The 11974-nt window shown below is 29.8% G+C and overlaps 1 protein-coding gene across 1 annotated transcript in view; it reads right to left on the bottom strand.

Moving 5' to 3' along the window:
• Nucleotides 1-785: 785 nt before the first annotated feature.
• Nucleotides 786-11974, bottom strand: part of LOC106464053 (glutamate dehydrogenase, mitochondrial-like) — a 31155-nt gene continuing 19966 nt past the window's right edge. The window contains exons 9-11 of the mRNA XM_013924165.2: nucleotides 9433-9524; nucleotides 6528-6590; nucleotides 786-951 (exon numbers count right to left, since the gene is read on the bottom strand). Coding sequence (XP_013779619.1) covers nucleotides 832-951; nucleotides 6528-6590; nucleotides 9433-9524 — 275 coding nt within the window. The 3' untranslated portion in view covers nucleotides 786-831. The remainder of the gene's footprint in view (nucleotides 952-6527; nucleotides 6591-9432; nucleotides 9525-11974) is intronic.

Genomic DNA, 11974 nt, shown 5'->3' with positions numbered 1-11974 from the left:
GGTAATAGTTGCACATCTTTTACAATGGACCTGTTCAATTTGCAAAAATCCACACAGAAATGTTTTAGGAACTAAAACAACTGGTTCTGCAACAATAGGCAAGAGCAGTCTATTAAAACCAAAACTCTGCTTCTTCTACACATTATCATTTTAAATTGAAAAATCTGTATTAAATAGTAAGGAAACAGAAAACAGCTACAAATGCATCATTTACAATTTTTGTTTTTTCATGTAAAATATATTGTATAGTAAATTCCAACAAACTTGGAAAAAATAAGTTTATTAAGGTATTGTTTATTTTACCAATTAATGCATTTTGTTGTATGTTATTTTTATTAAGTTTATCTTTCTTAAACTGTTATAAACCACTATGAACTGTATTGCAGTTCAATGTTCTATGACAAAATAGTGCACTTTTAGTTGTACGCTAGTATCTAAAATAACAGAATGTTCATTTACCATAAAATCTACATCACAGAAATAACTATTTAATAATTTTTATATCTGTAAAGTCAGAAAAAACATTCACAAATAAAAAAATAAAAATTTAAAATCTTATTTTTATTGACTTAAAAAAACCCTATTAATTTGGAATTTTTTATTACATTACATTTGTGTGACATACTTACGAATACAGATTTACACTTTGAACTAGACATAATTATCATGTTTTACTTGCACTTAATTTCATAAAAGTTAAAGAAGTGTCAATAATCAACCTAAAATATTCTTTCAGATTTCTAAATCACAAAGATATCTTCATCATCTGATATACGTTTTCTTGAATATTACAAATACACAACAAATTAGAAGTCAATACAACAAATAAATTTAGGTAAAAGTAAGTCCTGCAGCCACATAAGTCGAATAGATTTTCTCAATAGAATTAACATATGCTGCTGTACGTAAGTCCAAACCCAAGTTGTACTTCATTGCTGTTCTCATAATTGCCTGCAAATTACACAGAAATATATCTTTCAGGACATTTAATTAATATTTTACTTGAATTTTATTTGGATAATAAATGCACCAATTATAAACAAAAGTGACCAACTCTAATAAACGTGGTTTTCTGAAGAAGAAAAAACCAAACTTAAGCCAAAGTGGGAAATTCCACTTGGAATACATAAATTAGTACTATTAAGATGTTATGAGGTAAAGACCTACATTCCATTATTTTAGAGTTAGCCAATTTTTAAAAGATATTTAGCATACATGTTTGCAACAATTAATCCTTTTTTAAAAATATTATACTTATAATTTGTATTTGCAACTAACTTCATCACTTAAGTTCCTAGATTGTAAAATTTTCACAAATGTTTTAGGTTTACAGTATATTTAATTAAAATATTATATATATATATATATAATGTGAAAATCCAGCAGAATTAATGAAGTGTAGTGCATACTGGAATGTAAACATGTTTTACGAAAAGAAACAGCCAGTATCCCATGAAAATTCTTTAATTCCTCAACTTTTCACCTTATGATTTTATCAAGAGTTAGACACCCTACTGAACACAAGCCAGTCTTAACTGAACAAAACAGCTAATGTAACTTAAAATAACAACAATGTATTCTTCTGTATTGTCTGACATGTAATCACATTATCAACAATGAAAAGGTAACAACAGTAAATGTACAACAAGAACATAATCATGGAGAAAAAATATAATTCAAAATCAAAAGATGACTCGTGTAAACAGTATATGTAGTTAAAATCACATATATACATTTTTACAAAAGAAATAAAGTAGAAATCGTTAAAACATTCATATATACACATCCAAAAATCCACCATTTAAAGTGGTAACCCTATATTCTTGTTGGTTGAAGTCTTCTTAGATCTGATGAGAATGGACTCCTTGTACTTCCTGTCTAGGAAATTTTGGCATTTTCTATTTTATTACTATGTTTATTAATAAAATGTACTGTAACTGCATGTCTATCAACCTTACTCATCATAGTAGCAGTGAAACGTTCCACACAATGCTCTTTTACGAGTCTCTCAGTTTCTCCAAAAGATTTTTTGTTACAAGTACTACAAGAGATACTGTAAACTACATCTTTCTCCATATAATTCTTCTTCAAAAATTCTAGGTTACTTGAAATACAGTTGTTCGTCTGACAATGAGCATGGTGTTTAAATGCTGAGTGAACAAAATGTTATTTAGCCAAACATTCAGGCTAATCTGTCACACATATAGGCAAACCCAATTCTCTAACAGCTTTGTTGATATTATTAACTTTAGGACTAATAAATGTACTTGAAATGCAACATTTTCTTCCTAATTCCTGTTTTTTTTCCCTTTGTTTGTCATGAATGGTGAAAACAGTGTCATATTACTGTGTGATGTAAACAGTCTAATGGGAGGAGCAGTGATTCCTTGCTTTATCTTTGAATGGTTTCTACTTCAGTTGCTAACAACAGAATAAACATAGGAAATAGATATGAAAAGGTGAGAAGTAGAAACTCTCAGAAGAAGTATCCTGGAATTTTGTGATCAATGCTAAAAAAATAGAATAGTACTCCTCATTATATTTTACATTTTTTATTGTGGTTATGAGTTTGATCAAATTGACCAAATACATATAGAGTTAGGGTAGAGAAAATAAGATATAAAATATAGTTTTAGTGAAAAACATCTGATATTTATTTAGGAAGTTCTTTAATTGAAAAATCTTAATTTGAAAATCACTTTGCACTCTGACTCCATATATCCACGAACAAATGTTTAGTAAAAGTATTTAATAAAAAAAACTCTGATTTTTTTTTCTACAAACGACTTGAAATGTTTACTAAAAGCTTGAAAAATTTCATGAAGATATACAAATATGTTAAAAGTTATAGTATGGAAGCACTGAGTCACTTTGGGGTCACAAGGTTAGTGTAGTAGCAAGAGGGTTAAGTCTCTATCTCGACTCAAATAATCCTAGTCTTGAACATGTATGTCTAGACAGTAATATACATATTTTTGCCCTATTGACAAGTAATAAATTTTGCCTTGCTTCTATACTTTGCCTTGAGATTTGCAATGTACATGTTGTTACTTGACACAAGTATATATATAATTGTTAGAAAGAGCTCATTTTACACTATAATCTACCAATGGTTATTTTGAAATTGGCATGCAGTTGGCAACAAATACTATTGTTGGTTGATTGATCCACGATAGTACTTATGGTGGTTTCTTATCTAAACATGCTATAGTTAGAGAGACAGTTAAATTGTATTTAGGTCTTATTTTTACATTTTAGTTAATTATGTATTTGTGTTTTAAAATTCATATTTGAAAGGTTTAATGATTTTTAATACTATTCTAAGCTTCGCCTCACTAAACAAGTCTTTCCTAACTAGATGAGGCAAAGTATTTTGCCAGAAGCGAAACTTTCTATGCTGATGATAATTTTATATTGCCCATGACACTTTTGACATGTGCTGACATAAATAGTTAAAGGTAAAGAACGGGAAAGGAAAATAAAACATTAAAAATAAACTATACGTCCAAAGGTAAAGACGTGAAGATACGCATATAACCCAAAGAAGACATTTAAAGATTATTCAGCAGAGTTAAAAGGTATGTAGATATTTCTATTTCTTAATTTTAAACATTTCATTGCACTGCACATTGATAATTGCTAGAGTTAGTGATATGGTAGAGAAAATGGAAAATAAAATATAAACATTTACCTTAAAAAACGTTTGATATTCATTTAGAAGGTTAGAGATTATGCAAATGAAATGTGAAAATTGTAAGATAAAAAAAAGAGTATTTTTATACTTAATATAAAAATCACCTTGCAAATGAAATATTCAGTCAGAGTGCAAATAACTACATTAAATAAAATTTTTTTATTAGAAATAGTACAAAAAAAATAAAAATTAAATATTTTATTTTTATGAAACTACATACTTTTAGGAAAGTTTTTCTCATATTTCAAACAATTTCATCCACTAGTTTGGTTTTTGGAAAGACGTTTCACAAGAGTTATGTACCTACTTATAATCAACGTACATTGCTCTAATAGGGCTAAATGGTGAATTTATATATATCTATATATGGACACCTACTTTATTTCTTTAGTAATATTGTATATTACAAAAAATAAAATAGATGAATGTTGACTGTTTACATATACATATTTATTAGACTCGAACGTTCACATGAGTCATCTTATTTCTGATTTTTAAGTGATTATGTTTTTCACCATGATTATATTCTTATCATACATTTATCATTGTTACCTTTTCATTGTTGATAATGTGATTACATGTCAGACAATATGGAAGAATGTATTGTTGCTATTTTAAATTACATCAGCTGTTTTGTTCTGTTAAAACTTGCTTGTGTTCAGTAGGGTGCTACCTCTTTATAAAGCCATATGGTGAAACATTGAGGAACTAAAGAATTTTCACTGGATGCTGGCTATATTATGTATAAAACTTTATTTAGGAGATTCACAAATAAAAAAAAAAATTAAGGTCTTCATTTTACATTTTTAAAATTATTCTTGTATTATTTGCTTGAAATGTACCCCCTTTTTGAATTTTTTTAATAATCTTTAAACAGTAGAAGCATTCTTTTTTAAATTAAACTAATAAGAAATTATTTACATAATTGAGAAATATGTCCTTAAAGTATTGATCTTCTGATAGTGTAATTAATTTTTGAAGTGGCCATTCAAATGTATGATGAGGTAACATGAAATATACACAAGTATTACACTTCTTTGTATAAAGTTATGGTTGGTCACTGGATGCTTTTTTTTTGGTGAACTATATACAAAAATTACAATAACAGTACCACACGGGTTTAAAAACTATAAATAGCACACATGCAAATTAAGTGTATACAGATTCTTAACAAAATCATTACTTCTGGAACAATGGTATTCTTCACTACAGAAATGAATGATGGGTACATGATATGATGTTTTCTTAATGTAAACATTTACAGAAATTGGCTAATGCTTTGCACAATTACACTTATTTATAGAATTTATAGTTGTCTACAAATCCTCCAGGAAGGTACTGAAGAGGCAAGTTATTTTACTGATGTAAACAAATGTGAATATTTTGTTTGTTATTAAGTATGAAGCTAAACAATTGTCTATTTGTGTTGTGACCACGTTGGTTATCAAACACACACTTTTAATGTTATAAACCCTCAAGTTTACTGCTGAGCCTCCAAGGAGGCCAAATGTGCATGTACAAGTGTAGATGTATTGATGCAACAATATTTGATATACCAGCATAAAATTAAGAAAATAGCTATAAAAGCCAACAGACACAGCCTTCTTTCATTCATGGTATGCAAACATTTGTTAATTTACCCAATTTGGGCCTAAATGTAGGGTTTTCACAGTTTCTAGACTGTTGACTGTTTGCCATTTGGTTAATCATTGCATTGCCATTATTGCAACTCTCTGGCAGGAAAGAACATGTGAGTAATGAATACACATAATAATACAAATATTCATTAAAACTGTGCTCTATATGCAATCTAATGACAAGGCAAACTGAGTCAAGATTAAAAGTCTATTAAGTAACAAAATAAAGTGCCTTTCAGTTTAATATTTGTTAAAAGTTTCCATAATGATGTGAATTTCATATTTTATTTATATATATTGAACAGATTTGAAATAATTTGATTAGGTTTGATACTTTCATAATTCCTGTGAACCCTTATAGTCACTGATTAAACTGAAGAAGCCAGTCCCTCAAGCATGAAGCTTGTACACCATGAGGAATATTCTGGAACATTTGTCCTAATCTCAACATTACTTATGCTATTATTGGTGTTTGCCTTACAGATCTAGATGAGCATTTCTGATACATGATAATACAGATTTATGCAAATATATATTATCTCAAGACAAACAACCTTTAGTTGCTCCAGATTTATCTAAAATGCCACCCTCCTAAAAATTGAAACTTTTTACATATCCTATAGATGAGAAATGTTTGGTCTGTAATGTAGCCTGTATGAATATAAACAAATTCCTTAAATTCAAAAATAATCTGAATGATATACCCCTTGCACATGGATATCCACTGGAGGCATCAGTAGCTATGCCTTTTTTTCTTGTAGTTACAGATGCCTTTTTATTAGTATCCAGTGTACATACATGCTGGATGATTAATGTGCTTATGTGTCATTGAATCATAACCACTTTACAATTTATTATTTTACTTAAAAGGGTGACCACAAGCCTATGACAAGTGACTGAACAATTAAGAGATATTTCATCACCTCTCATCCTCTAGTACCTAAAGAATAGTTATGTAATGCATCATCTTTTTTCATATTTAATGGTAAGATCAGTGGACACAAATATAAATTTTGACAGGGAAGAAGCCATCTTCAGCTAAGACAGCTTTATTTTTCTAACAGGGTGCTTTACCTTTGGAATATGTTGCCTTCTGATGTGGAGAATGCATTTAATTTACTTAGTAAGTCAGTACATATAAAATGTATAACATGCACAAAGAATAACTGAATTGAAAAGTTCTTTGACAAACTTACCCTAGCTGACCTCTCCATGGTGTAATCTAGACCAGAGTGTACAATGTCCTTTTCTGATGCACCCTAACATATAACCAAAAATAATTTAAATATAAAAAAAAATAGGATCCGGTGATCTAAAAGTGTTAATTTCAATGTGACCACTTATTTGAATATCTCTCCTTTTTTCTTTTTTTTAAAAAAAATTAGTCTCGCATACTTCATAAATGTTTGATTACATATACAAAAGAAAATATTTTCTAAAATCAAACTCAGCATTATTTTTATCTTTTCTGTTGAAAGATATTACGACAATATGATTCTAACACTACACACACACACACAAAATTAAACTGAGTAACATTATGCACAAACCGTCTATTAGTTTTGACGTTTAGACTTTTAATACTACAAACATTCCATATTATACATTTTTAAGTTTGTAATCTTAAGAAACATCCATAATTTTCCAAATATTCCTGACCATATATAGTGTACAATAAGGAAAGAATATGAACATTTTAATCCTTCCCTTGTGACCATCTCAGGCTAACATCACCAAAGAGATACAAGTATCTTGTACAGTAAACTTTAAAAAAAAAGTGGATCAATCTGCATATCAAAGAGTTTTACAGAAATGCAAAAAAACAAATTGGGCATGATGGTATATCAAGTCTATCTTCCTACGAAATGTTCTTTATTAAAGAAATATATAGAACTGTATTTACTTTTTTCTCTCTCTTGAGAGATACAATTTCTCAAGCTTACTGATTGCATTTTGTCACAAAAGTGTTCATACTTTAAAATGGGGTTAAAATGTTTAATTGTTTTAAAGGATGAAGAATAATTGTATTTTATTTTGTTGAAATGGTGAGGTAGCAGTCATTATAATGAAAAATAGCAATAGAGACTTTATTTAAACATTTCTTTCACCATATTTATTATACATGAATTTCTTAAAAAGCTCATTAATAGAAAAATCTACAAGTCAGTAAATCATATTTCTTTATTATTGCAAAGTTTATGCAATAATGACAAATTAGATCCATTGAAAATTAAATAAATCTATAATCATTATTAGCAGACAAACATTACTGATAAAATAAAACAATGCCATCAACTAACATTAACTAGCAGATTACTGACAGAGAGAGAATGTAATTTTATCACAGTGATCAAACTGAGTTATGATGAAAGAATTTCAGCAAGGAATAGAAATGCCAGAAATGTAGTGCATTAGGTTAATTTCCTAAAGGTGTTTATAAACACTTATCTTGTGAAACAATACGAATAATGAGAATAACTAAAATGCATAAAAATACATGCATGAAGGTCATTTGACTCTATATGTATGCAAGTCATTGAGTAAAAACCTTCATTATAATTTTTAGTCGTGGCATAGCAGCTCATAGAAAGTCTCCAAGTTTTTTTTTTCAAGAACACACTTTTAGCTCATAGCTCCATCATCTCTTGACTGATTTGAGATCTAATTACAGTTTTAGACTCAGGAGGTCAAATCCTTTTGAATGTTGTATTTGACCACACCCAAGGTTTCATAGATTAATTTATTCTAATCCTGCCTAAAAGAATTTCAATTTGAGGCTGGTAGAGATCCTGAAGAGTAATAATATTGAATTGGGTATACATGCGCCCCACACTTGATATTGCTGATGTACAAAAATATAGCTAATAAAAAGGGAAACAAAGCCTCATAGATTAATTTACTCTAATCCTGCCTAAAAGAATTTTAAGTGCCACAGTTATTGAGGACTCCCTATTGTTTTATATTCATGAAGATTCTGAATTCTGTCAAATGAAAAAGAAATGACAAGTCCGGTCTATCATTAGATTTTATTTGCCATCAACAAAGACAATGGGATGAAATTCCGTAAGTCCATTATATCATAGTGATATTCATCAAGTACAAAAATAAATTAAATTTCTTATTTGTTTTTTTTTGTCAAAATTGAACAAATTTTGTGCTAAAAAACCAGATTCTTTCAAACAGTATGCCAGCTGAAATAGTGTCACAGAATAAATCAGTAGCATTAACATCATGGATGTTTCAAATAGGTTATCTGTGGTAATTTAAAGAAAATACAATCACTTTACAAATTGACAAAGTTCACTTTGCTAAACTTTCCCATTTAGTAATCTGAGACCCTGTGTTGTTTGTTTAAATAAACCTGCCTCCTCTTTTGGTTTTAACACATTGTTATGGGTTTTTTGCAATGATTTCTACAGAATTGTGATAACTAATGTTATTCTTGCTATAAATTTTTATAACTGTGGGTTCCTTGTTTCTTTAACTACATAAAAAAAGTGTCTAATTTTATTAGACAGTTAAAAATTTCAGCTTTGCCAAAATTACCCCAAATTGGTCTTGACTTTGCCATAGTCTTCATCTAGCATAAAAAACTGATAATGAGAAATTGGTACCATTTATATCAAACTCAGTCAAATGACACTGCCTTGTAGTTTCAATTTTATTATGATGCAATAAATCCTAACAAAGTTTCCTGAGATATGTCAGTCATTTAATAGGAACTCCAGAGCTGGTAAAAGTTGGGCTTCAGACCGTATGTTTGTTTACTATGGTCAGCCAAAGGATTAAAAGGAAAACATGAGCAACACATGATTTAAATGTACATACACAATTAACATGAAGCTCAAATGACAGATTTTATTTAAATGATGGCTGTTTAAATGTTCACATTACTTGTCTGTTGACTTTCAATATTTGTAAATAATAGTATATTACTTACATGGGTAAACAGTTTATATTTATCTATCCAGTTTTCTAATAACTACTTCGTTATTAGATTGTCACATTCTGGCACACTCTAAAGTCTTTAAATGGTTTGTAAAAGCCAGCATGAATACTTCAAGTACAAAATTTCATGGGAAAAAGGAATAATCAACTTACAGCAATACGTTTCTGGAATGATTCACTGGGTATAACTGGAATTCTTCCCCCACTTCGTCCAAACCTTCGTTCTAAAGATTCCTGTACACTAGCTGAAAGTACACATTGTTGTAAAGTTAAATTAGTTACTGAAGAAAGAAACTCTAAACACTGTTTTTGTTCTCAAATAATAGCGGTGAAAGATAACTTCTTAGAAGGCATTATTGTAAGTCACATAAAACAAATATTTGAAACCAGAACAATATCATATTTTCTTATCCTTGTGATTTTTGCATGATTTTCACTGATAAATCAAATAAATAAATATCACATATTTCTATACTAAAACCATCTTATTTCAAGATGTAGTTACTCATATGGCACATGAAATATAGTTTATATTGATATACATCTCAGAATAGTTCATCAATTAGTGTGCTAATTGATCATTAATATTTAGAAATTAATAAAAAATTATAGAGATGTACATTGTAATACTTTGCACTTAATTATTCAGTGTTTTATTCTGATGAATCATAAAGCAATTAGGGTAGGAAGAACTGGGTGATTAGTAGTATTTGCTAATCACTTAACTGATGCGCTCATTTATCGATTGCATTTGATTAGTATAGCCCCCACCCCGAAACAATATCTTAAAATTCCAAACAGACAACCAGAGGCACAAGCCTTCTGACCTGTTCAAGAGCAATCAAATACTAAACCCAATCTTTATGAAATGTTGTTTAAAATAATTAAATTCAGAGCAACTGTTCAACAAAACAACAACAATTTGATAAAGTCAAAGATATTTGGAGCAGGAAAGTTAAACACTATGAAGGGAAGGGATTCTCTATTTTACATTCTCAGAAGGATCTGCAGGCAAATATTCAAGGTGATAAAAGGGTTAACACAGGAAAAACTGTCCTCCTCCACACTTACAATAAGAGTTTCGTAGAAGAAATGTAGCATTAGCACAACCAAAAACATTAAAACTGATATCAAAATGTCAATGATTTAGCTTCTATTCAGCACTAACCACAATTTACCAATGTCTTGACTCTATGTTGACGTAATTTGATTATGCAGACTCAAAGAAAGATCCCAAAACTGTGGGACCCCACAAAAAGATTACTTCCAAACAGTTCCTATATATAACTTGCATGATGATGATGGATCTTATGCCAGTGGTTACAACTCTCAGCCTTGCTTTCCAGAAACAAAATTTGAATATTGCACTTGTTTGGATAATTACAACATGATGATTGGCTGTATGAATAATGAATATATTTCATCTGCATGATTCATTTCATTACCTGACATATCACATTGTCTTGATGATTTGTGAGGTGCCTAATAAAATCTTCACATTTCAATCGTAGGTGACTGTGGATCAGTGTGTCACAGACTTACAGCAACAGATCAACACTGATGGATGTTTTCTAACCCAAATGGTACAGGATTTGATGGATGGGCTCAAAGGTCACAAGATAGCTTACACATCTGAAGAAATTCTAAAGTCAATCAAAAAGAAGTTCATTTTTTCTCTGATAGACAATATCCAGAAAAGGCATGCATGATCTGTTTTAACAAGCCAACTATTTTTTCCACAAAATGTATCCATTTTATGATTTGTACTTCAACCCTAATTCACTCTCTGTAAATTTTTTTCAGGTTTCCAGACAAGGATTTGTTGACATCCTTTGGGATATTTGGCCTTTGTCCTGTAACTCTGTTGTCAGACAATAAACTCAAAGCTTTGGGAATTGGCAAGTTAGAGACTCTGTTAATACACAAAGGATCATCCAAAACTCACAAGTACAAGTCAAAAGATAGTACATATCTTGAAGCAACATCTACAGCATCAATTGATCCACATGAAGCCAGGAGAGAATGGAGAACTCTCAAAGCTGTTGTAAAAGCAAAAATGTACCCCAGGGACAAAATGGAGAGTCTGTGGCAACTAATTGTTCAACACCATGCATGTGATATCCCCAACTTGAAGTTCCTTGCATGTCTTGCCCTGACAGCCCCTGACCACACAGCAGACTGTGAAAGAACTTTCAGTATTCATAATATACTTGTCACTGCTCTTAGAAACAGGTTCTCACCTACTCACTCTAACCAATTTATGAAAATCATTTTAGAAGGAGAGGACATTAAAAAATATGATTTCACCAAACCATTGATAATTTGGAGAAACAGTAAACAAAGAAAAATATTTAATAAAAAGCATCAGTGAATGTACTATGCTGGTCAACAGTAATCACAGTTATTTTAAGGTTGTTTCCTTATAAGTTACAATAAAGATATGCAGCAACTTAATGTCTTGAACTGTTGATGTCAGTCAATAAAAGCTAAAGGAAATGTATTTTTCAATAAAAATTAATTTTCTCAATGGTATTATTGTTGAGATCATTCAAGTAACAAGCTATGTACCAATAAAATAAATTGGTATAACATCACCTTTACATGTTTAGGCCAATAGCACATTCTATATATATATATATATATATATATATATATATATCTCATGACATTATGCATATTAAGTTTATATAGTCTA

Source organism: Limulus polyphemus, unplaced genomic scaffold (genome assembly GCF_000517525.1).
Source record: "Limulus polyphemus unplaced genomic scaffold, Limulus_polyphemus-2.1.2 Scaffold57, whole genome shotgun sequence".
Taxonomy (NCBI): Eukaryota; Metazoa; Arthropoda; class Merostomata; order Xiphosura; family Limulidae; genus Limulus; species Limulus polyphemus.
Note: the sequence above shows the minus strand (reverse complement) of the source record. Positions and strands in the feature narration are given on the sequence as shown.